At 31.9% G+C, this 27692-nt stretch overlaps 1 protein-coding gene across 2 annotated transcripts in view; it reads left to right on the plus strand.

Moving 5' to 3' along the window:
* The window catches only part of LOC146994933 (uncharacterized), a 155484-nt gene extending 130287 nt beyond the window's left edge, over nt 1-25197 (plus strand). The window contains exon 3 of one of the 2 annotated variants that reach the window (XR_015043378.1): nt 21681-21801. Coding sequence is in view for 1 of the 2 variants with exons in the window: in XM_085824824.1 (XP_085680950.1) it covers nt 21681-21985 (305 nt within the window). In the remaining variant the exon portion in view is untranslated. Of the gene's footprint in view, nt 1-21680 lie in introns of both variants that reach the window. The other variant, XM_085824824.1, reaches the window with a different exon arrangement.
* Nucleotides 25198-27692: the final 2495 nt, after the last annotated feature.

Below are 27692 nucleotides of genomic sequence, written 5' to 3' on the forward strand. Positions count from 1 at the left end.
GCTGAAGACGTCTTTCTGACTTAACCTTCTACCATCATGATCTGTAAATAACTCACAATGTTCAACGATATCGTTTTCCGCCGAAAAAAAAAAAAAAAAAAAAAAAAAAAGACGCGTTTGGAAGCATTTTATTTCAGTCGAGTTAAAAATCGTAATAAATAAATAAATTACGCCCAAAGGAGTGTCTTTTTAACGTTTTGTGTGTTACCTTTATTTATGAAATGTCATGTTCTTCGCACTTAAACCATAAAATTAATTTTTTTCCCCCTGTACAATGTTGCCATTGCTCGCTTTGAAATCGTTAAGTTTGTTAATCAAAAATTCGTTAAAGTTTTACAAAATATGAAATACGTAATAAACCAAATTCCAAATTCGGGCTTCCAGATGCTCGTATTCGGGTGGATTATTCAAAATTGGATGGCTCTAGGTACTGTTGTTTTATCACAATGCGAGAATCATACATACATTTATGCAGAGTCTTCATTATTTAATATCTTTAAGAATAATACAGGGCTCTAATATTTGGTGATAGCAATTTGAAAAGTGAACCAACGCAAAATGCCAAAACGGAATTGTCCTTTGGGCTAATAAATAAAATAAAATTTTACAACAAATTTAAAAAAAAAGGGGGTCTGAAAGGCTTCCAATTTTAACAATCGCCCAGAAGGGTTTGTTAAAGTTTTTTTAAGCTGCCACTGAGCTTGCAGTCTAATTAGTCTACTGCTGCACTCACTCTTGCTTGTTGCACTCACTATTTGTTGTTGCTTGTTTGTTGCACTCACTATTTGTTTGATGTTGCTTGCTTGTTGCACTCACTATTTGTTTTGCTTTTTCAGCTTCTTTGTTAAACGTAATTTTCTTCACACTTGCGTCGTATAAATATCAACAGCAAAATCACAAAATTTTGATTTCATTTAACAAAATTTAGAATTTCTGATGCAGTGTTCAGTGTTGACATGCATTTTTATATTTTTTTCCATTCTTTTTTCAGTTCAACTATAAACGGCAAAATCCCTTTTCGAGACTAATAGCCCTTTCGAGAAACCCCCTTTCGAGAACTAATAGCCAATTTGGGCTAACGCCCAACTTTTTATCCTAAATATAACCATTTTATAAATTTTCATAGCGATGTAAAAGATTTGATATGAATATGCTATAAACAGAATTTCTGAAAACAACTACACTAAAAGTTTATAATCAATATTAGAATTATTTTTTTTACGGAAGTTGCTGCAACATTTTGTCAATAATCACTTTCTGAAGTTCGAAAGTTTGCATTAATAGAAACTCTATTCAAATAGAAATACTGAACTGAATTCTATAGAAGTTCTGTTTTTCTCCTTTGTGAGAAAGGGCGGATCTATTTTCTAAAAACGTAACCTACGTAGAAAAATAATCTAAAGGATATAAATTATTAAGAATTAAGTAATACATATACACAACTTTTAAAGGTGACCGGAAAAATGCCCACAGGAAAAATACTCACAGAATAATGCTCAGAGGTATAAATGCTCATAGGAAAAAAGCCCACACAGAAATATGTTCGCATAAAAAAAAGCTCACATGGAAAAAATGCTTACTTAGAAATATGCTCACACGGAAAAAAGCTCACATAGAAATAAGCCCACGGATAAATAAAATACATAGAAATATCCTTACATTAATCATTCAATAATTAATCGATTTGAACATCGTACACCTACTTGAATTTTTCAATGAAAAATTATTTAAATTACCAAAACATCTCTATATATGTATATATCAAAAACTGTATGACTTATGTGTAGATTTAGTTGCTATATAAGATTAAGAAATGGGCAGTTTTGAATTAGGAAATCGAAAGCAGGAAGGAAGAAAAATAAAGCAGAAACAGCGAAAAATCGTCAGAATTTAATTGTTAAAAAAATAAAATAATAGTAAGTATAAGTTACACATTTTATAATATAAACATTTAGAAGAATAAGCAAATAGCAATAATTATTTTATTTAAACTACGTAAAATACCTTGTTATATATAAATCATGTATATTTCACATAGACTTATAAGGTATTTCTCTCGCCTTCTTAGCATACCTTCGTGGTGTGGTGGTCTGCACGCTTGGCGCGTATTCCAGAGGTCCGTGGTTCGATTTACGGCGAAGGCTTTGCTTATTTTTCACATCTCCTGCTTCCAAAATACCTAATGTCTCTACAAACTTTCTGAATATCAGTTAATATATGTAAATATCTAATTTTGTCATCGATTTCATCAAAGTTTCTTACATGTTTGGCGATTACCAAATGTAAGTTTTCTTTTTTTTCTTTTTTTACTTCAGTACGCCCTGTATTTACAATAGCTAGTAATAAACGTTGACAGGCTTAATGTTTTTTCAGTCTGTCAAACAAAAACCACATACTAGGATGGCCACAATTAAATAATGAATTTAGTACCTTATGAAAGCTTTCGTAATAATTTGTGGTTTTAGTAGATTTTTCGAAGGCTGCTTCATAGTGATTTTACACGTCGATTGGAAACTGTGGTCTTCTAGAACTTTTCTGGCTCCAAACTTAAATAACCACATTCAAGCATTAATTTCTATAGATGCACATCAAAAGTATGCAAAAAATAGAGTAAATAAAAAACAAACAAATAAATAAAAAATCTGAAATGTTTCAGATTTTAAATTACGTCCAAAGGGGCGTTTTTTAACATTTTGTGTGTTACCTTTCTTTATTAAATATCATGTTCCTCGCACTTAAACCATAAGATCCAGTGCAACAGCAATATCGCAAAATAGTTTTAAAACGAGCATATCTTTAGAATTTCCGATACAGAGACTCACGCGCTGGAGATAAAAATGTTTTTTCTGCACAACGTTTGAAACGTTTCGCTTTGAAATCCTTGAGTTTGTTAATCAAAAATTCGTCAAAGTTTTAAAAAATAGGAAATCGATCATAAAACAAATTTCAAATTTCAAATTTGGTCTTCCACATGCTCATATTCGTTGGAGGATTACGTTATTCAAAATTCGATGACTCTATGTACCGTTGTTTTATCACAATACGAGAAATATACATACATTTATGCAGATTTTTCATTATTTAATTTCTTCAAATATAATGCAAGACTCTAACATTTTGTGGCAACAGTTTGAAAAGTGAACCGACATTTATGAGTCCGACGCAAAATGCCAAAACGAAACTAATAGTCCTTCGGGATTCAAATCCCTTTGGACTAATAAAGTATTGGCAGTTACAGGGGGAAAAAATATCGCACAGGGGGCAGTGGTATAAAATATTACAGTACATGCAAAATTTTACTATAGTTTTCATTCTTTTATATACCGCCTCTGAAAAGATGAGCATTTGTCCAATAATTTTTTTCAAATGATCAAATAATATTTCTTTAAAAAATTCAAGTATGTGTACGATGTTCAAAATCGATTAATTATTGGTTGATTAATGTAAAGATATTTCTACGTATTTTATTTATCAGTGGGCTTATTTTCATGTGAGCATACATCTATGTGAGCTTTTTTCCGTATGAGCATTTTTCTATGTGAGTATTTTTCTATGTGGGCATATTTTTGTGTGGGCTTTTTTCCTGTGAGTATTTATACCTGTGAGCATTATTCCTGTGGGCTTTCTTCCTGTGGGTGTTTTTCCTATAACCCTTTTAAATCACCTAGTTTTTTAAGCTATGTGTAATATTTTTCTTAGGAATACAATATTCTGTAAATTTTGTTTTAATTTCACTTAATTTAATTTCTTTACCCTCTTCTATAGGAAATGTATTATATTTTTCAAGACCACGAATTCCTATTACATGAAGAAAAGTATTAACTCTTACCTTCTCTTCTTTATTATGTAATCCACTAGCTACTTCATATATTTCAAATGATTGCAGCCATCTCTGCCAATTCGAAGCCAGATTTCCATCAAATTTCATCGGCTCTGGTGGTTTTAAACTTTCCATTTTGAAAGCAAAACACTTCTGACACCATATAAAATTATGAGGGTACACTTTTAATTTTTAGAAACTATTTATTTACAATCTTAGAATGTATAATTACAGAGAACTGCAATACCAGCATAGTTCTATTTTTCAATCTCTATCCAAAATGTTGCCAATTACAAGTTACTAAATATTAAATGTTACCATTTACAAATTATTAAATATTACATATGAAAGACATTTATTCTTTACTAGAAATCAAACCGCGTCAGAAACCATAGATGAATACGTAACTGATCTTCGAAATAAAGCTAGAACATGCGAGTTTGCACAATTAACGGATAGTTTAATAAAGGATAAAATTGTTTGTGGTATTAAAGATGATATAGTGAGAGCAAGATTGTTACATGAAACAGAATTAACATTAGAAAAAGCTCTTGATATATGCAGATCTGCTGAAATAAGTGCACATCAAATGAAAATCATAAAGGATGAGGAAACTGCTGTAAACTTAGTGAAAAAGAAACTAAGTAAATATAATAAGAATACCTACAAAGAGGTAAATACCAATAAACAAAAGACAAAAGTTTGTTCTAAATGTGGAACATCTCATGAGTATCGAATGTGTCCAGCATATGGAAAAATCTGTCATAAATGTAAAAAGGCAAATCATTTCGCGAGTCAGTGTAAAAGCTATATAATAAAAAATGAAGCAGTCAAGGTAAACAAAAAAGATAGACAAATTAAATTAATAAATCATGACTCTGAGAAAGAGTTAGAATTTTATGTTGGCACATTAAACCTTAATTCAGATAACAAGGAAGAGAAATGGACTGTTGACGTTAATGTAAATAAAAGTAAACTAAATTTGCAGTTAGATACTGGAGCAATGTGCAATGTTATTTCTAAAAGCAAACTGAAATTGCTAAATGTTCCGATACAGAAGTCTGAAATTAAAAGATTAGTTACATTCTCTGGGAATAAAATGGATACTTTAGGAAAAGTAGTACTTAACTGCCAATATGGAAAAAATAATTATGTTGTGGAATTCCAAGTTATTGACAAAGAAGTACCTTCTATATTAGGAATAAAATCATGTTTGCAACTAGGTTTGATTCAGAAAGTAATGTCTGTTTACACTGAAGACTTACTGGAGGAATACAAAGATGTATTTGAAGGCTTAGGTTGTTTGAATGGAGAATATAAAATCCAGTTAAAACAAGATGTAACGCCAGTCATTCATCCTCCAAGAAAAATACCCATAGCTATACGTGATAAAGTTAAGAAAGAATTACAAAGAATGGAAAATTTAAATGTTATTGAGAAAGTAAGAGAACCAACTGAATGGGTAAATTCAATGGTCACAGTTGTCAAACCGAACAAAATAAGAATATGTTTAGATCCTAGAGATTTAAATAAAGCTATAAAACGAGAACATTATCCGATGTTAACCATTGACGAAGTTGTCACTAGAATGCCTAACGCAAAAATATTTTCTGTTTTAGATGCTAATAGTGCTTTTTGGCAAATCCAGCTTGACGAAGAAAGTAGTAATTTGTGTACATTCAATACACCTTTTGGCAGATACAAATTTAAAAGATTACCTTTTGGCATATGTTCAGCTCCAGAAATTTGCCAAAGAAAATTAAGCCAAATAATAGAAGGTCTAGATGGTGTTGAATGTATTATAGATGATATCTTAATATGGGGATCTAATGAAAAGGAACATGAGCTACGACTTAAAAAAGTACTCCAGAGAGCACGAGAAAATAATTTGAAGTTCAATAAGGCTAAATGTAAAATAAAAGTTAATCGTGTGAATTATATAGGACACGAGTTAAGTGAAAATGGACTAAAACCTGATTTTTCTAAAGTGGAAGCAATTGTTAAAATGCCAGAACCTACAGATGTGCCTTCGCTACAAAGATTTTTGGGAATGATTAATTATTTAGCCAAATTTATTCCTAACTTAACTACTATTACTGCACCATTAAGACAGTTACTTGAGAAAAATGTCCTCTGGCACTGGACTGAAAAGCATCAAAAAGCTTTCGAAACACTTAAAGAACTGATTGCAAAAGCACCCGTATTAAAATTCTATGATGTTAATAAGGATGTAACTCTTTCAGTAGATGCAAGTTCTGAAGGATTAGGTGCTGTTTTACTACAAGAAAACCAACCAATTGCTTATGCTTCCAGAGCTCTAACAAAAAATCAAAAAAATTATGCTCAGATAGAAAAAGAGCTTTTAGCTATTACTTTTGGATGTTCTAAATTTCATCAATATATATATGGCAAACGTATTACAGTTGAAACTGATCATCGACCATTAGAAAGCATAACTAAGAAACCTCTTTTTAAAGCACCACAGCGATTGCAAAGAATGCTGTTAAATTTACAGAAATATGATCTAGATGTACGATACAAAAAGGGGAAACACTTATTAATAGCAGACACTTTGAGTAGAGCATATTTGAATACAACAGAAGAAGATAATGATGAAGATACAGAAATTTGTACACTGATTCCAGCATCTGATGACAAAATTTATGAATTAAAGAAAGAAAGTGAATGTGATGCTACACTACAGTGCTTAAAGAAATATATTCTGAGAGGCTGGCCAGAAAGGAAACATCAGGTAGAACCTCAAGTCAAAGTATTTTGGGACTACAGAGATGAGTTGACAATGGAAAATGATTTATTTTTCAAAGGAGGAAGGGTAATTATTCCTTTATCTATGCAAAAGGAAATGTTAAATTTAATTCATGAGGGTCATTTTGGTATAGAAAAATGTAAGAAAAGAGCTAGAGATGTTTTGTTTTGGCCATTTATGAACAAGCAGATAGAAGATAAAATTTCAAAATGTTCTATATGTAATGAATACCAGAACAAAAACATAAGAGAGCCTATGATACCACATGAAATTCCCAATTTACCTTGGTATAAAGTTGCGACAGATTTATTTGAGATTAACAAAGATGTATATTTATTAATTGTAGATTACTATTCCAACTTTTTTGAAATCTGCAAACTACCGGATACTCGAAGTCAGACAGTGATCAGTTACATGAAATCTCATTTTGCAAGATACGGTATACCATTGATAGTGATATCTGATAATGGACCTCAGTTTGCAAGTAAAGAATTTTCAGAATTTGAAAAGAAATACCAATTTAAACATATAACAAGCAGTCCATACCATCCACAGTCGAACGGATTAGCAGAGCGTTCAGTACAAACGGCAAAGAAATTGTTAAAGAAAGCTCAAGCAGATCATGCTGATCCTTATTTAGCATTGTTAGCTCATAGGAACACTCCAACTAATGAGATGCTAGGATCACCAGCTCAACGACTTATGAGTAGAAGAACAAGAACGATTCTTCCTACATCTGAAGAATTACTTAAACCTCAAGTTGTGAGAAATGTAAAAGAAAAAATCAACCAAGAAAGAACTAAACAGAAATCATATTATGATCGTCATACAAAAACATTACCATTGCTAAATAAAGGAGATTGTGTTCGGGTATATCAAGATAATCGCTGGAAACCAGCAGTTGTAGAAGAAGTGCATAAGACGCCTAGATCATATATACTTAGATCAGGTGGATCAGTATTGAGAAGAAATAGAAAAGATATTAGAGGAAACAGTTTAGCTGTTGATGAGAATATCAGAGGAACAGAACAAGGAGTTAATACACAGAAAACAGATGTAAAAGGATATGATTCCAGATATTCTCAAGGGCAAAGTTTAGAAGATCAACTACCAAACTCTGCTAACTCAGAAACAAGGAACGGTGAGCTAAGAACTAGAAGTGAGCTAAGAACTAGAAGTGGGAGACTGATTAGAAAGCCGGCCAGGTATTTGGACTGATTTTAGACTGTTAAAACTTTTGAACTTTTTAAAAAAACGGAAGATGTAATATTTAATAATTTGTAAATGGTAACATTTAATATTTAGTAACTTGTAATTGGCAACATTTTGGATAGAGATTGAAAAATAGAACTATGCTGGTATTGCAGTTCTCTGTGATTATACATTCTAAGATTGTAAATAAATAGTTTCTAAAAATTAAAAGTGTACCCTCATAATTTTATTGTTTTATTGTTTATAGTTTTAATTTGAAAGATAAATTAAATACCTTATAGCACAGAAAAGCGATACCCATCAGAAGTAGCAGTTTGCCTATCAACAGCTAAAAACTATGTAAAACAAAATTATAAGAAAGACTAATTTATAAGCATTTCTAACGCCAAAAATGATTTAACCATAATATTTAAAACTTATCAATTGCACGATGGCAAGAAATGATTACGTGAATTTAATAGCAGGAGGGAATTTTTAAAAACCTAAACAACCAAAACATTCATTCGGCTTTGGGCACAAATTTGATCTGACGCCTTCTGCTGGAAATGCTGATTACACATCTACACCGAAATCAGAAACTAAGCTGCTTTTTAAATATTCATAACTCCATAATCTGGCTCTGCTGTTTTGACCTTCTTCGAAGTCTTATTGTTATGAGAAAACGCATTGTAAATTCTTGCGACTGCGCATATACGCAAAAGCATTTAATGTCTGTGCTTGCTAATTCAAAGGCTGTAGTCACTTAATCTATCGTAGATTTTCAAAATTACAAAAGAAGTATTTAGTTTGTAACATCTATTTATTTCTAACGTGACTTAAAGTCCTTGCACGTTGGAGGAATACGAAATAAAGAGCATTGATTTTCTAGTTAATTACTAGAAAGATATCTTCATCAGCACGACTGACACGGCTTGCAAGTTTTTTCCGTTCGCGTTTCCTTATGCCCTCATTTTATGACTCTAGAATCAATTAAATTACATAAATTGCATTTTGATACTGCATTAACAGTCTTAAGTATTTGAAACCTAGACATTTATCCAAATATGTCTAGGTTTCAAATGTTTTAGGAATTAAAGCTCTGATATCCTCCGCATTCTTGTAGTATATGATTTAAAGTAGTAGACCATCATTTGACAGAAAAATGATCTTTAAGTACGTATCTATATCTATATTCGGCGTTTATTAAAGAATATACCTCTTAAAACGATACTCATACACTATCTCAATATTTTCTAAACAATTTAGTCTTGCAGCGCGTATGTAGATATTTGCGGATTTTGGTAACCTATGGTTACTTTGAAAAAAAAAGTAAATAAGTAAAAAAGAGATTCCTGGAAAAAAGGAAAGAGTATTATAATATAGTAATAGTAAGGTAACGTACATAACTAACAAGTATGAGAACTATAAAATTAATTACATATACATACATATACAGTATATTCCGAAGTATAATGCGCATCTGTAAATCAAAAGTAAATTTTTTAATCTTTAGGTATATATATATTCTCCGTATTACGCGCACATCCTTTTTTTACTTTCTTGTACGAAGTAAAAAGGAAGTATTGTAATCGTGAAAAGTTTCAGGCAGCATATTTTAACGAAAATATCCATTTTGACCGCTATCGAATGCAATTTAACGATGTTTTTGCGTGATATCTATACGTAAGGACAAAATAAAAGACTCGTTTCCTCCAAAAAAAAATAAAATAAATAAATAAATAAATAAATAAAAATAAAAAAAATAAAAAACTGCTTTAAAATTAATTCTGAAGAGAATTTTTCGTGGCGTCTATACGAACGTATGTACGTACGTATATACGTACGTATCTCGCACAACTCAAAAAGAGTAGCCTCAGAACGTTGAAATTTTGCATATAGGACTGCTATAACATGTAGATGTGCACCTCGTATTTTGGTTGCTATCGGCCACACCAAACGCATATAAATACATTTATATATATATCCACTCTGTTACCCGGTTCAGTGATCTCAGTTTCTTTAATCGTATATGTTTGTAAATTGTACATTTTTTGCTTTAAAAATGATTGAATTATGTTGTTTTTATCTTCCGGTTAAAGATTTTATGCCTTTAGTAAATCTGTATGCAATATTTTTTCAATTATCAACAATTTTAAAATTGTTTAAGTGCCTTTAAGCCTTTTTTATGGCGGTCATTGATTGTTTACATCTGAAACAGCAGACTAGTGGATTTGTTGCCAATCTAGAGAAACTTAGCTTCGCATCAACAAAGATAACGCATTCATTTATTATTGCCAATTAAATCATGCTTAATCCTTTCTGGAATTTTTTCGAGGAAATAAGTGTTTAAGATTTACTTCGTAATTTTTAATATAGATATTTTGAGTTTTTATGTATTTTTGCCTTCTCGCGAAGTGAGAACTGAATTAATTGAATGAGAAATACTCAATCGTCTGTGAAAAACTGTTTCTTTTTTGTTTTCTTTGCTTAATTTCCTTTATACATCATTCTAGCTTTATTATAGTATTTGAATAGAACATGTGGCAACGATTAGATAATTCTATTCTTTAAATGATATAAATTTTGTGCATTATGAGTTATAATACGAACGAAATATAATACTGCTAAGTGAATTTAGCGCCAGAGTGTCGCTAGGGTAAACAAATACTAGAGTGAATTTTACAGAATGCATTTATTCTATTGTGGTTCATGCGCTGTCGGCGAAGTAGATTTAATTCAATCCAATAAGTTTCAATGAAATGCAAGAAAAAATGCGTATAATTTAATATTCAGTACAAGGAAGTCATGTGGTGTACACATCAGATGTTTTTACGAAGAAACCTGAAATGTGCATGTACAATCCTCTTACCTCTTGAAGTCATTAATTCTAAGATTTTTCCTAGGTTTTTGAGCCACGGCGTATTGAATTGACAAGTTGAAACAGAAACAATATGCGTATGGGAGGGAGAAGAGTTCTTGAGGAAGTGAATGATTCTGCAAATAGGGTGGGCTGTATTCAATGCAGCTGTGCCCAAGAATTTATTTATTTTTTATTTTAGATTTGCGAGATAAGTTGGACTCAGTTTGGGATAAGACTCAGTTTGGACTCAGTTTGGGATAAAATAATTAACTCACTTCCGACCCGAATGTTTTCTTTCTCCCATCATTTGAAGCCGTAATTTGAATTGAACATTCATTCTTTAATAAATTGCATTTTCTCTAATTGAAATATATTTGACCTACTGTTCCTTTTAGTAAATATGGCTCTTACCAAACGAAATAAACACAGCGCTGATTTCAAATACAAAGTCATTCAGTTTAAAAAGAAAATAGAAATCGTGCTGCAGGAAGGATGTTTGGTGTTGGTGAAAGTTCCACACGCAAGTGGAAAAAAAATGCAATCAGAATAATTAATATGCCACAGAATAAATGTGCTTTGGGTAAAGGATTAACAAAATGGCCTATTCTGGAAAGTAAATGTTGCGAAATGAGTGCTAGGAAATTGCTAATATGAATTAATCGTAATAAGAAACAGCGCATGTTTATTTGCCTTAAAGTATGCAAAAAGGCATACAAATTAATGTAAAAACGTTAAAGCTACTTACTTTGAGTTGGTGTAGTCGATTTATGGCACGGAATTGTTTAATTCTGTGAGGGGGAAGAAAAAACAGAAAGAAGAACGAAAAAAAAAAAAAAAAAAAAGCGCTTCGAAAGGGCTTTCGAAGGATTTGGATAACGAATTGTTTCTAGAAGTATGCTATTGATTACAAAGGAAGAAAAATATTTACCGTCATATATTGTAAATATGGATGAAACTCCAGCCATGTTTGATATGACAAAAAATAAAACATTTGATGTGAAACGAATAAAAACAGTTCGCATAAAAAGAGCAAGTCACGAAATATCTCACCTTACCATAGTACTTTTTGGTTAGCGAACGGTGCAAAATTGAAACCTATCGTTATTTTTAAAAGAAAGATGATGATGAAACGGAATATTTTAAATGGTGTTTTCATTCATGTGCACGAAAAAGATGGAGGGACGAAAACGTTTTAAAACTGTAGATAAGTAATGTTTAGCGAAAGCGTCCTGTTGCCTTAAAGAACCCAGAAAAGCTTTTAGTTTGGGACATGTTCAGATCTCATCTAATGAATAATACGAAGAAATTGATGAAAGTCTATAACACAGATATGGCAGTGATTTCTAGGCAAATTAAAGTCGTTAGTTCAGTCTTTAGATGCGTGTATTAATAAACCATTCAAAGGAAATTTAAAATATACGTGGATGTAAAAAGTGAAAAAAAAAATTTACGAAAGAAAGCTAAATGCGTCATTCCAGTCTATAAATAGTGTGTGAGTGGATAATAAAAGCATGGAATAAAATCAAACCGGACATAATTCAAAAGCCACTTAAAAATGTAGTTTATCTAACAATCCTAGATTATAATGGAAAATGATTATTATTTATTTATGGATCAGAATACCAGGGATGGGAAAAATGAAACAGAATGCCATGATGGGCCTGAAGATATGACGGAAGACGAATATGACGAATTTTTCATGTTATACGATAATGAAAATCTGTAATTCATAAAGCGTGTCATTTCTTTTAAATAAAATTTAGGTACATGTAGAAATTGATTTTTTTTGCTCATCTTTTCCTTATTTTTTAAATCTATCATTTTCAATTCTAGCGCGTAATGCGCACCTGTAAATTTCGACCTTATTCTTTTTTTTTTTGTTCTATGCCGGTTTGCACATTTTAATGTTTTTAATACTTTTTAATTTTTTGAAATTTTAAAAAATTAACTCATGTTTCAGATATTAGAATTTAATTTGAAGTTCCCAAATTGGTATTTTCTTTCCTCTCCTGTCTTGTTACCAAAATCACACTGACTACTCTAATTATGCCATTTTATATTTTGCTTTATGCACTACACAATTTCAGAAAAAAACCGTTTAAAAAGTCAGCTCCACACTTACCGATATAATACCGAATACAACGTCCACAGCTAAAATGAAAGGGGGGTAAAAAACACAAGAAAGAAAGATAATCCATAGTATAATCAACAGAAAATACTTTTAATAATTACTTTTATTTTCAAACAGCTTATTGAAAGGAATAAGTTCATATGGTCAAGCATTTTAAATCAGTATTCAAAACAAATAAAAGAGAAAAAAACCTGCGAGCTTTCAAATTTTATATTACGTCCAAAGGGGCGTTTTTTTATTTAACGTTTTGTGTGTTGCCTTTATTTATTTATTAAATATCATATTAAACCATAAAATTAATTTCAACAGCAATATCACAAAATAATTTTAAAAGAGCATATCTTTAGAATTTCCGATACACAGTCTCGCGCGCTGAAGCAAAAAAAAAAAAAAAAAAAAAAAAAAAAAATTTTTTTTTTTTCCCCTGTACAGTGTACCCATTGCTTGCTTCGAAATCGTTTAGTTTGTTAATCAAAAAAACGTTAAAGTTTTACAAATATGAAACAGATAATAAAGCAAATTCCAAATTTGAGCTTCCAGATGACCATAGTTGAGTGGAAAATTACGTTATTCAAAATGTCATGTCTCTGGGTACCGTTGTTTTTTCACAATGCGAGAAACGTACATACATTCATACAGATTCTTTATTATTTAATTTCTTTAAATGTATTACAGGGTTCTAATATTTGGTGGCAACAACTTGAAAAGTGAAACGCCGTTTATAGTGGACGACGCAAAATGCCAAAACGAAATTAATAGCTCTTCTGGGCAAACGTGAAGACAGCTTCATTTGAAAATAAGAAATTCAGTTAAAATGAATATATCAACAATAATTTTAGTGAATTCAAACTGACCTGAAAAGTCGGTTAGAACTTTTTGTTGCTCATTGTGAAATATTATGTATTCTGGAACAGGTTCAATTAAATTCAGTATTGTTGTAAACAAACATAATTTCCAAATACCATATGTGATATCATCTGCTATCCCCTTTATTTTTCCCTTTGTGTATTTTTTGTCAGGTGTTTTATTTTGCACTACTGATGGTTTGTAATAGTAATAATAGTTTCTCATCGTATCGCAATAACGAATTTAATACATTTTAGACATTAATTGACAACTTAAATAATCCTCCTCGGTGATCGAGAGTTGACTTCGAAGCTTAGAAGCTTAAAAGAACTTTTCCTAATTCAAGTAAGCTCATGATAGTCAGTTTTTATTATCATTTATCAAAAAATCGCAGTTCATTTCCATGGCCAATTATTGTGCATTAAATCACATAAATAAAAAATATTCCGTTACCAGCAAAATAACGAAACGAAGACAATAAAATTGGAGCTGTGTGAAATTAGGCTTCTGTTCAATTTTGACTTGCAATATTTCACGCTGTGCAGATGATTGATTAAGTATTCAAAGTGTAACAATGCAATCTGATGGAAGATAATCTGAAAAGTGAGTCATAAAAGCACTTCAGTTATTAACGCCTGAAAGATTTTATTAATGAAAGAACACTTTATTATTATTAGTAGTATAATTAATTATTTACTCTAAGAAGTATTGTTTTTTCAATTTGCGAATAAAATTACATTCAGTCAAACTGTTGCTTAATACGTAAGTTCTTTCATTTATCTACCGCATTATGAGAGCGCATTGCTTATTAATTTGCAACAAAAGAAGCATTACAAAGCATTACTTATTTTTAATATTATTTCAATGCCTTTCCGCGGCTAAGAGCTTTATTAAGGTTTATATTAGTGTAACAAATAAAAGCTATTTTTCATGCTATATATTATCAACCACAGGTACGAAATTTCTCTATTGCGTACACTAAGACTAAAATTTAATAAATGATAATAATAAAACTCTTACACTTTTCCGCCTTCATCGGTGTAGTAGGGTTAGGATGGTTCCAATAAAAAAGGTAGATGCACGACTAGATGTTATAGCAGTCACATAATATATATTTTCATCGCTCCACTAGCCGTTTTAAAGTTATGCGAGATTACATAAATACATACTTACGGACGTACAGATTTCATGAAAATATCCCTTTCCTATATATTTTGCAATCCATTTTGGAAAAAAGAATCCCTTATTCTGTCCGCACGTACAGATATTACCATAAAAAATACTTCATATGGATTCGGGAACGGTCAAAATGGATATTTTTGTTAAAATATGATATCCGAAATTTTTCGCAATAACAATACTTCGTACAAGGAAGTAGAAACCTTATTCTAAACACGTTTTGTGGATAATTTATAACCATTCAAACGAGTTACATTTGAATGGTTATGAATTCTTATAATTTTTCTATAATTGATGTCAACAAATATTTTTTGTAGTTGATGAAGTCTTTCCCATTTTACGCACAGTCGGAGATTATCATTTTACGCACAGTCAGGGATATATTGGACAGATAATTTATTCGTTACAGTGTTTAGACGCATATGTTTTCAGACTGCTTCAAAGAAAAGTACAAAGAAATATAGACTATGGCGTTGAGTTCACAAAGGATTGTATTAGTATAAAATATTTTCATCTAATAAAAATTTTCGTCAATAATTTTTCATAAGCCGATGAATACTCTAAAATATACAACGTTTAATTCCTTCTGAAAAGACATTTACCGAAGTTTTGCGGTACCAAAATAGCCCGGAAAACAATGAACTAAATAGGATCTTTCTTTCGCTTAATTTGTTTTCCTTTATTTTCTTATATTAAATGGACAGTATTTTCATTAAATGAACTTTACTGAGTTTTAATTTCTGTTAATTTAATAAAATAATTTAATAATGTTTTATGCAGCATTATCTGTTCTAAAAGATATCATTTAATTTCCATCTTACCTTTTCTCGTTTTTCCTGCTTTCATTTTTAACTCAGTCTTCCTTTTCCTTATGACTTTAATTTTTTTTATTAGCAATAATATATTAAAAGCAATCATACTATTTTACGTATTAATTATTCTTCGGAGTTTCAGTTATTTGCTTATAAGATATTTCTCCGGCCTTCTTGGCATACCTTCATGGTGAGGTGGTCTGCAGTCTGGGCGCGTATTACAGAAATCCGCGATTCGACTCCGGAATTTTTCAACTCTCCGGCTTTTCCAGTTAACCTAATGTCTCTACAGTGGTGCTAGAACTAAAAGGGTGCTGGATGATGATTCTCCTCAGTCAGGATTTGGCAATTGGGTCCCCTAAAAACCTAGTCGCCCTTTAAAAGGGGGAGTATATAAGGTATTTCTCCTGCCTTCTTGGTATACCTTCGGGATGTGGTGATATTTGTAACATTATATATATCTATAATCAATACTTTTTTTTTTGAAAAAATAATGCTTTAAAGGCAACATACGCTGCTACGCGGTGTATTGCAAAAAGATATCGAAAATCGTATTGATACATGTATACTTACAATAAACTTACAGTTAATGAAGCTAATAATAAAGAGAAAATAACAATGGAAATTAATTAAAAAGAAAGTAAGTACACTTAAAAAATACTTGAATAGTATTTATCTATTCCAGTAGGAAATCATGATAAGAATATAAATGTATCACTAATTTTGAAAGTTCAAAAGCAAGAATTTTGGTGATTTTAATGCATTTTTATTTTTAATAGAAGTGCACTGTGTATGTAAAAGTACCTGATAAAGTAGCTCTATTTTAGGACTACTGATAATAAAAAATGCAATTTAATGATTCCATCATTACATTTTGCTCCTGATTTATCTGATGGCAAATTTGGAAAAAAAAGGGGTGGGGGGAGTTGTAAGATCTGTCTCTGTTATTCCACATAAACTAAATTAGATCCTACAATGAACCCGGCGAATTCTCGCTCAAGCGTTAATAAATTAACAGCACAGAAGAAGGGTGAAAAATAAACCTTTATTTAATTCAAAATGATTAACAGAAAAGCACTATCTTTGTCTTTTACAATAGCACCGTCAACTTGCGGTGAAACTGAAACGTAACTGAATCTAATTGAACTGAAATAATTTTGAAAATTTTGATAAATTGAAAACTGAATATAATTCAAGTCGAAATCTAAAATAAAATATTGCTGGATTAACACGTTAAATTTCGCCCAACAGGTTGACTCAGGTTTTTGTGAGTCACAAAAACGAAACATGCGCTGGCTGGCGAAAAAACGCTCTGAATAAACTCAGAGATTCACCTGTTTAATTAAATTTACATCCTTGCGAGAAAATGTGAGGGGAAGTTGAGGAGTTCAAGAAAGGTATCAAACTTAAAATAAATTTGTTATACAAAATAAGGGAAACCCTAAAGAGTTAATGGGGAATTTCAACGCTTTAGTATCAGTCTCAGTGTTATTCATTGATTGATAAATATTTTCGTCGTTTTTCAACTGAATGAAACGTCATTAATAACATATCTCGGGAGAACGTAAAAAATTTGATACAATCCTTATCTGGAAATCTATGACTGCAAATTGTGATACAGATGGTATGGCAAGGTAGTAGTGTAAATAATATCACAGATTTCCATTAAATTATAAAATTTTTAACTTTCTGCTCCTCTTTACTTCTCTTATTAATGGTCGCCATGATGATGTGAGGTAACGAATAATGTTAGCATACTCCGTTTTAAAAGGACGTAAGCCATAGCTATTTTATCAGGACAGCAACAAAGAAAATTAATTAATAAGCACAATCGATCAGACCGATAAAAAATTTTCATTTTGTCAATTACGTATTCTAGTAGTTAATGTAATACAAATATTAGCTTTTTTAAGTTTGAAAATGTCATAAATCATAAACATTCCATTAAGGATTGTTCTCCATCGATGTAGGAAAATATTGAGATTACAAAATATAGGTCGATGTCTACATTTATATTGGAAACTATTTTAAATTTATAAGCATAATTAATTTTATTTATTCAGGGTTTAAACTAGCCTCTCTAAAGTTTATAGTTAAAACTTTGACGGTTCTTTAAGTTAGGATTCAAATGTTCCAAATGACGCAAAAAACATATAATTCAAGTTTTCGAATTTCATGGAATTAGAGGCTTTGAATATTCCACACCTATTTATTTCAAAATTTATTCTTGAATAGCCATCTTTTACAAAATCAAAAGTTATACTGTAAATACCACGTTAATTTCTCTTTTAGAGAGCAGATTTGGTTTTGTTACTGGCAAAATTGAAATAAGTTCAACTAAACGTCTGAAATCCGAGAGCATTTTATTCAAGAAACGTTCCGTATCGCATTACTGGGTCAAAATAACCCGGAGACCCTTGACACGAAAGTTCATCCTCGTTATCACCGCTGCTGACCCGTACATAGGGTCAACTCCAAACTATCCTCTCCATTTATCTTCCTCCTCTGATCTTCGCCTGCTGCACCCACCCTCCTTTTCTACAATAGCCATGGAGAAAGAACTGTCGTAGCATTATAAATGCAGCGATAAAGCCACAAATCTTGGAACCCTTGCTACAGACCACCGAATACCTCATGTTTTTCTACAAATAAATATTAAAAATTAAGAGAATAAAAATTATAACGCCAAAACTGGCAATAAAATGCCAAAGCTGGATACCTTTCCTTCAGGACCACCAAGCAGCGGCATTTTGAATGCAGAAAGAGATTAAAGATACGAAGCTTGCTCTCGAAATCCATCCTGCTGTCTGAGAGGGCGCGAACTGCTCAAAGTGAGCGCTCGTATCTCAGGATTTCAACGTACTTTCGGAATCGAAGGTCCTACGTCGGGTGGAGGGTGACATGGGGATAAAAATTAAGAGCTTTTTATTTACTGACTTGCATCCCCCTTCCAACTGCTTCGATATAAAATCGTTCATATTTGTGCATGTCAGCTATTCTGCCGTAGGTTGTGTGTTATTAATTAAATACAGGAGAGTAGAGTTTAATGGATGGGGTCCGTCGCCAAATTTCACTTTTCCGAAGGTTAATATGGAAGAGTTTCAGGTCGAGATGATAACGCTTTTTTCGAAGCTCATCGCTCAATGTAATGACTACGTGCTTATTAGCGTTACTTGCACGTCTAACTCGCGTGTGTCTATTCGCGTAAAAAAAATAATAAAATGGCTAGTAGATTATGTACTCATATTAAACGTGTAAATGCATTAATAAACCCAAACGCATTACGATTTTTTTAGTGATCGTTTGGAAAATAGTACTCCTCCTATATATACAGCAATAATTTAAAATAACATATTTGGAAATAAAATTTTTCTTTACTCTAATTTTTACTTCTATAAAGCGTATATTTACTTACTTTCAAGGTACTTAATTGTTATTATTTTTATTTATTTCCAAAGCCGTCTGAAATCCATATTGTTCTTATTTGAATAGAATATCGTTCAAAAATATTCATTCTAAGATAGTTTATTATTGATCTTTTAGTATTTTTTGCGAACATATAAGAACAAAGTAGTCTGAAGGTTAAACCGAGGAATTTCTATATTTTCGTCATCAGATCTGGGTGTTTTTATTTTATCTGAGTTTAGATCATTTCTTTCAGATATGTATTAAGAAAAAAAATTCTAATAATCAAATATCAAAGGAGAAAGAAACGTTACAAAGAGAATTTCGATCACAAGTTCTCAAAATAAAAAAGTTAAAGTAACGACGTTGTCACTTCTTACTGAAATTTAATTTGTGAAAAATTTCATTTTTCCCTCTTCTGATCTGAAATACTTCGATGTATCAGAGATCTGAACAGCCTTTTATGAAGACTTGAATAAAATTTATTAGACAAATATTAATATTTACTTATGTTACATTAATTTTGTTTTACATTTGTAATTGTACATTCGAATTGCATCTGCATGACTGTATTACATTAATCATTAATCTTTTTTGCATCTTGTTTAAAGGTATTTTCGATGAATCAAATTTTTTCTATATATAAAAAAGAAAATCGAATGAAAATATTCAATCTACTATCCTAAATTTTAATTAATATAGTTTACATTAAAATCGTATCATACCTAGTTTAATGGTATGAATCATACATTATAAGCTCTACTTTGTCTTATAAAATTCTTCGAAAATGCGTTTTGGATACATTCTTAGAGCTTGAACATTAAAAATTTAGCTCTATTGCTAGCATCTTAACCTAAAAAATGAGAGAACCTTGCATAGACAAACTCAGCGATATCCTCCAATTAGGAAATTTAGAAGAGGTCTACTTAGATCAGCCTAAACTCTTCCCTGCTATGCTCACGATTCTGAATCTTAGTAAATGAAACACTTACCTAAAATGCACACTTTTCCATAACTATATTAAATTTCAAAATCAACATTTTAAAAACGTCAGAGGACTTTCAATGGGCTCCCATTCCAGTACCTCGATCTGTAATCTCTTTTTATTTATCCAAGAATTTAACTTCCAAAATAATTTACAACAGCAAGAATTAAATTACTACAAGCACACTTACAGATATATAGATGATCTTATTTCATTTAATAATTTTAATAAGATTGAATACTCCGAGATTTATCCAGAATGCCTTACACTTAATAAAACTAATAATTCGCAAAATAACATCGACCATCTCGATCTTCAAATCATTAACTACAAAGAAAAATTTTACCATTTTACAAAACAAGAAACTTCCATTTCAATACTAACAAATTAATAAATTGGACTTCCAAAATCTCCAAAAAAGTTATTAGTAATACAATAATAAATCAAATACAACGAATTAAAAATATTTGCACAGATACGATAGATCTACAACGCGAAATTTTGCTCCTTATTAAAATTCTCAAAAATAATCTAATATCTAATCGATTTATTAACCATTGTCTTAAAAGAGCAGGCGTTAAATACTCACTCTAAATCATTTAACTGATAGGAATATGATAATTTGTTCCTAAACCTGAGAAGGCGGTATAAGTTGGATAAAGCGGTATAAGTTTATTTATTAAATATCATGTTCTTCGCACTTAAATCTTAAAAACAACAAAACAGCATATCTTTAGAATTTCCCATACACAGTCTCGCGCGCTGGAGATAAAATGTTTTCTTCCGTACAATGTTGCCATTGTTCGCTTTGAAATCGTTGAATTTCTCGATTAAAAATTCGTTAAATGTTTTAGAAAACTTGAAATGGATAATAAAACAAATTCGAAATTCAAAATTCGGGCTTCCAAGTGCCTATGTTGGGTTGGCGGACCACGCTATTCAGAATTGGATGGCTCTAGGTACCATTGTTTCTTCAAAATGCTAGAAACATTCATGCAGATTCTTCATTATATAGTTTCTTTAAATATAATACATGACGATAATATTTGGTGGCAACAATTTGAAAAGTGAACCAACGTAGAAAGGAAAGGGACGCAAAATGCCGTTTTGAGACTAATGGTCCTTTGGGTCTAACGCTCCTTTGGGCTGATAATATTTTACGCATTTTGCTTTCCCTTTACAAAATTCATTACAAATTTCTGACAAAAAAAAAATTAAACTTAGACTTCAAGATCTGAAATAGTGATGCTATAACTGTGGGAGCTTAAAAATTTGCATTGATATGGGAAAATGCACGAATTGGTAACTGTAAATCATTAAATTAAAATTGCGAATGAAATGTAAAGCTGTTATCTACTCTAAATTTAGCGTAACCATGGAATACTAGGAACAGAAATTAAATGTCACCCATAACAAGCAGGAATCTCAGACACAGGAATCATAGATTCTCAAAACAGGCATCCGAATTCTCACCTATAAAATTTCTAATCGATGCGCTTGCTGGTGTGTGTTTGATTCAGCAGAAAATTTAAGGTCAACGTTTTATTTCTGCATATTAGTAGAGATAGACAGAGCGAGAGAAAATGTAATTTCTCATTAAGTATGATTATTTTGTATGAATCAATGTGATTTAAATTCTATAATAAGCCTGAAAATTTATAACTTTTTTCCTTCTTTCTTTCAGGGCCCCGTTCTCAGAGACAAAGCAAGCGGGATCGTTCAAGCGACGAGAAACGTTGCAGAACTGCTTTCTCTGGAAGTCAACTGTCTCGCCTAAGACAAGAATTCCAAGAAAATCCTTACCTCAGTGAGAAGAGGCGTGTATCCCTCGCACAAGATCTCAACCTTACAGAATCTCAAGTCAAAATCTGGTTCCAAAACAAGCGAGCAAAACTCAAACGGGCCAGCGCTCATAAGAACCCATTAGCTATTATGCTCATGGCTCAAGGACTATATAATCATTCCACCCATAAAACAAAAGATACGTGATTATGAAAAATGTCTTTGCTATTTGAAATCTGTGAGTATATGTAAGCAAAATTCCTCTTCAAAATTTATAAAGCAAAGTAATGTATGCTTTTAAAAAGGCGCAAATGTTTAATTCCATTTCTTTCTTTCAAGTATAAAATTGCTCTGTATTTATAAATTCATATTTTATAGTCATTAATGTAGGTAAATATTTATTAAAATATTTGTATAATGATATTGAATATTTAGGTAATAGTTGTGAAAATACAAAAAAGTAATTGTATAATATGTTCCAGAAAATAAATATTCCATAACGTTCTTAATACAGAGTTATTATTCATTGAATTTTTAAATCCTCTAATTTCCAAGCTATGGAAGGCTCTTGTTTTCGACATCACATAAGAAAAATAAATATCTTAAATTTTTAAATTTCTCCCGTAAACATCCTCGTAACATATATATGTAACAGATATATCTTCCATTTTAAAAAATCGTGCGTTTACGGCAGAAAGCGTTTTGTGTTTTAGAATATGCAAAGTGTTTAGGAATTTTTATTCTCCAACATGAGTTTCGAAGATAAAAGAATATAAAAACGTCAAATTACCAGAACATTCTGACATGCTATTGACAGTTCAAGAAAGCAATGATCGCCTGTGTAAAGGAAAATCCCTGAACGACCAAGTGTTTCTAATAAGAACAATGAAAAAATCAGAGAGAATTTGGCACATAGCCCACAAAAATCAACAATTCCAGTTAGGTGCGAACTTCATATTCCAAAGATAACCATTTGGAAAATTTTGTTACGGCTGTTGAAATTCGTATCACTGTTATAAAATAACTGTTTGCAGACACTGCAAAATTTAGAACTACGGTATTATATCAAGCGATATGAATTTTGTAATCGCATACAGGAAACATTGCAAGGCGATGATTTTGCCACCCATCTAACATTCATTGACAAAGTCACATCTCACTTACTAGACGTAGTAAATCGTCAGAATGGTCGGATGTAGGGCACATTTCATTCATTCAATTTTCCTAGTCGATGGATAGTTGAGATCAGCTTAGGATGTGGGGCACAGAAAATTATCATGTTTTCGTTTCGTTCAATGGGAATGGGATTCACGAAAAGTAACACGTTCTGCGATATTTTACAGACCAAAACATATAGAAAACACTTTTTCTTTCGAGATATGATAGGTATATTATACATTGATATCTTGTCATCCGCAACGTTCATTTGAGGCCACTTCTTCAAATGAAAGAAGATTCAGAAAACTTCACCTCATTGGCAAAGTGAAGTATGTCTCTACCTTAATGATGAGCTCCCATGTCGGTAGATTTTTTAACGGGAGAGAGAAGACTTAACGTTCATTATTCAAGTGGCCACCAAGGTCTGTCAGCATTACTCCCTTTGGGTGTACCTTAAAATATTTTGAACCAAAATTTCTTAATAAAGTTTTCACGATTTTGATAATGACAGCAGTTTTTGCAGAAAGAAGCACGCATATGAAATCCTTTTGTATTTCATTTGGCTTCAAAAGTTTTATCCATTTGGGGAATCCTCATATTGCTATTAATTTTTAATCTTCTTTTGGCGATATAGGGATCGGCTGCTTTGGTAACTGTCAACAGAAGAAACGGTAGTGTTTGAGGACAATATTCTAGTATCACTTAACCCTTTCCGGCACGTTACCTTTTAAAGTAGAAGTTTTAATTAAAAAAAATAATAATAATAATAAAAATAAAAATAAAAATAAAAAAAGGTAGGCAGTCTAAAGGAGTACACAAGTAAAATTTTGTGAAGATAGCACTTATCGTTTTAATTCTGTGGGTGTGCCCAAAGTGGCACACTGATTAAACAGAGAGCTTGAAAAGAGTGCTGAAACGAGCACTGTTGTCAATGACCTGACCAATGAGATGCGGAGAAACAAAGAATACAGACTCTCAGTTGTCCTAGCTTATCGGTGAGCCCAGTCGGGGCCCACCTAGGGTTCACAGTTTGATTTTAAGCAAGATTTCAAGGTAAAAATTTAAAACTAATATAGAATAAGGAGATTAGCATATAGCCAAAAAAATAACATAGAAATTTCTTTTATACCCTAAAAAAAAAACCTGGAAGATTTCTTTGAAAAATGAAGATCTTAAAAAACTAAACATGGCTAAAATATATGGACTGGTTTGTGTTGAGCTGCCATCTACTATAAATAAAGAAGGTTCAAAGTAACCTATAAATCCTTTTTCATTCAATTTTTCTGTGCTTACAGAAAGAAATTTTAGGTGTGTTCAGACCGGACGCACTGTGCCGCAAAGGGTTAAGACATTTGCCATGTATCAAAAGGAGAACATATCATACTTTTATAGCATTATAACTAGAATTTGAAAGATTTCTTTCTTCATTTAGTACTAATTTTTTTCTTGCACTGATTTGCTGTACGAAATACAGAGTTTTAAACCCGATGAATCATTTGCATTAATTCTGTACATTAAGTGTAACTGAAGCCATTAAATTAAAACACGATATTATAAATTTCAAAATAGCCTTTGTTTAAATTCATTCTGACAGTTAAAAGAATATATATATATATACTGGCAGTGAATTTATCACACCGTTCTTTTTCAAATCAGGGAAGAACTAAAATTTAACTGGTGAGTTACGTTACACAACACTCTTTTTTGATAGGAAAGAATGAAGTTTCGTATTGTTAGTTTATAAAGACAATTTTGAAAATTATACGAAAGAAAAATTTAATAATCCATAAAGACAAACTTAATCTTTCTTCTGCAGATGACGAAAGTAAAATTGAGAATACGGTCTTTTATCAGGAAAAAAAAAAAAAAAAGTGGGAAAAATATAAGATAAGGTTAAAAAATAGCTTATTTATGTTCTATTTTTCTTTATTGCTCAGATATGCTTCAGGCAGTAAAGGGTGATATGAAACGATAAAAATTAAGACGAAAAATTAAAAAGTTAAAAAGGAATAGGAGATGATTTCAAAATAGCATAATATTACTTATTTAATGCTTTAATTTTTTTCTGTTTTTCTATTGATGGTGCTTCGGTAAAAGCAAGTGAATTCTATATAATACTGTATGTGTAAATATCTTATTATAAACTAGTCTAGTAATTTGTATCTTGTATTACTATGACAAAAAAGGAGACTTTTCTATGTAACATTGTTATGTTGTGTTTTTGTTAAAAAATTATTGCAAATAAATTATTGAAATTAAAAGAAAAAGAATTGAGTAAGTTATTGAACAAACTATAAATATTGCAAGATATTATACTTAACAGTGTCTCTCAGTATAACAAAGTTGAAGGAGAATTAAATTTGTTTTTTTATTATTGAAATTGGCTCAAAATGGATAAACACTTGGAATTTGTGTTAATGAGGGAACTGTAATGAAATATGCAAAGATTTACTTGGAAAAGTAGTTAAAGGAGCATATTACATTTTAGCAAACTTTCCTGTTGACCGCTAAAATTCATACACCATGAAGGCATCAATCATCAAATTTGCATAACAAGTATTACATGCTGGAATATGCAAATGATTAGCATTCTAGCACATGTTCGCAAAGCAAGTACGTGTAATACCACCTACATTGTGTTTAAATGGAAAGATTACTCAGCGATTTTCTTACCTGGAAATCGCATTTGAATGCTGTTTGTTTGGGCAAAGGTCACGTTATACCTCGATTTGCCAGCACGTGTAGTAATTGGACCGCGATAAGATCGGGGCATATTAACATTGAAGTTTATCGTTCCGCGACATTGCTGCTTCTGTTGGTTGTGATTCCATAACTGTCAAGAGAATATAGAAACGATGGGTCCAGGAGGGTCATACTGAACGTCATGTAGGATCTCAGCAGCCCCGGGTCACTTAAACACATGAGAAAAAACATGCCGTCCTCTCGGCCTTGCTAAATCATACACCTATGTCATGTACCCGGAATCAGGAATTTGTCTTTTATGCAAAACGATATATGTGTGCATGAACAGTCCGATGACATTTGCAGCACCATGAACTATCAGCACGGTGATCATTGCTGCGGCTTCTCTTGGGTTGCAGCAGAAGTGGTGGGACGAAAGATGACACTGCACACAGGCAAAGCACCTCATTGCCCTTTCAGACGAATTCCGGAACTGTACCCGAATCGCGTACAGCATCATGATGAACGTATCCGAACATGAAGGACCCTAGAAGGAAGAACGTTGCCGACTTGCACTCGTCATTCGTCACGTGCACCTTCACTCCTGCTAGACATGTGGACAGCCGCCTTTACATTTCCGACGTCTTAATATCCGAGGCTTGTATGACGCCATTTTTTAATAAGGTACCTGATGCCGCAAGTTACCTGTGCTGACCTGAGCTTTCTCGATGCAGAGCGTGTTCGACTGTTTCCCTGGCTAGCACCAGTACATTCTTCAAACATCTCAACTACTGAGGAACATCTGGTCATGGGTTGACGACAGACTGGCATGCCACCACACGCTAAGCCTCTACAGTTTGTAATGTTGCGCGCTTCCAACCTGCACGCAACAATAGTGGTGACTGCTATGTACTGGAAAGTATATAAAGTCTTGAGAAGGGTTTAAATCCCTTTTTATTCAACTTTAGAAATTACAGATGCGTGCTCTTGACGCTCACAAACTACGCCGACCCGGCGGTAAAATAAAAATAAGAAACTAAAAAAAGAATAACAACAAGTGACTAACTACGAGGCTCTCTAAACGTAACTAACCTAACCGCGTTCTAAGATACCGCTGACAATTCAGCAAACTTCTGAAAATTATGTTGAAAGATTTAACAATCTGCCGAGGCAAGCACACAGGCCGAAACGCGTGGTTCTTCAATTTCTAACTAGCCACCTCCACGCTCGTGAAGCAAGAAAGCACTACTTGCCAATGATTTGCAAGTTTCGGAGTGCCTATGGTTCAAAACCATGTACCTCCACATCAGAATTACTAATAGTGAGCAGAAATAGGAAAAATTTTGAATTAAGTGAATTACTTGATGCTCATTAGAGGGAGCCACAGGCTCGAGAAAGTTTAGGGATAGGAATTAGAAAATAAAAACTTAAATATCGTAATTTTTTTATAAGTTTTTAGGTTTTTATAATTTTTTTGTACTTTTAAATTTTATACTTTTTTTGGTTTTTATAATTTTTTAATAAACGATACAAACACTAAAGCAAAAAGCGGATAGGAAAGAGTTTACGATTAATAGGCTCATTGGCATGTGGCTTGTGTTGGATAGTGCAAATAATAAAAGGAAAAGCACACCTTCGACTCGTTTCCCTTCTATTTAACTCAGATTACTTCCGCTGACAATTTGAATCCTTGCGCGTTCTACTAAAATTTACATACTCTGGCATTGGCAATACCAGGGGAAAGTAAGGCTTGACAGGAAAGATAGTTTAAACTTAAAATAAATGTTAGTTAAAATAAATATAAACCCTACAAATTAATGAATTACAGTTGAAGCCGCATGAAAATAAGTACTCGTATGTATCATCTAAGCTCAGTTCGACTCGATGCCTAATCGGATTACAGTCGTTGTTGCTGGCAGAGCTGGTAGCTCTTTGTACTGAATTTGGTACTCTGTATACCGTCTGGAAATTTAATCATGTCTTCCTGCATTAAGCTGCATATGTAAAATAAATCAAATTCTGCTATTTGCTTTCCTTTCTGGTGCAGTAATTTTAATTGCCAGCCAGTGAGTAT

This window comes from Stegodyphus dumicola, chromosome 10 (genome assembly GCF_044657685.1).
Source record: "Stegodyphus dumicola isolate Sdum_Otavi_A_Nest chromosome 10, ASM4465768v1".
NCBI classification, from domain to species: domain Eukaryota; kingdom Metazoa; phylum Arthropoda; class Arachnida; order Araneae; family Eresidae; genus Stegodyphus; species Stegodyphus dumicola.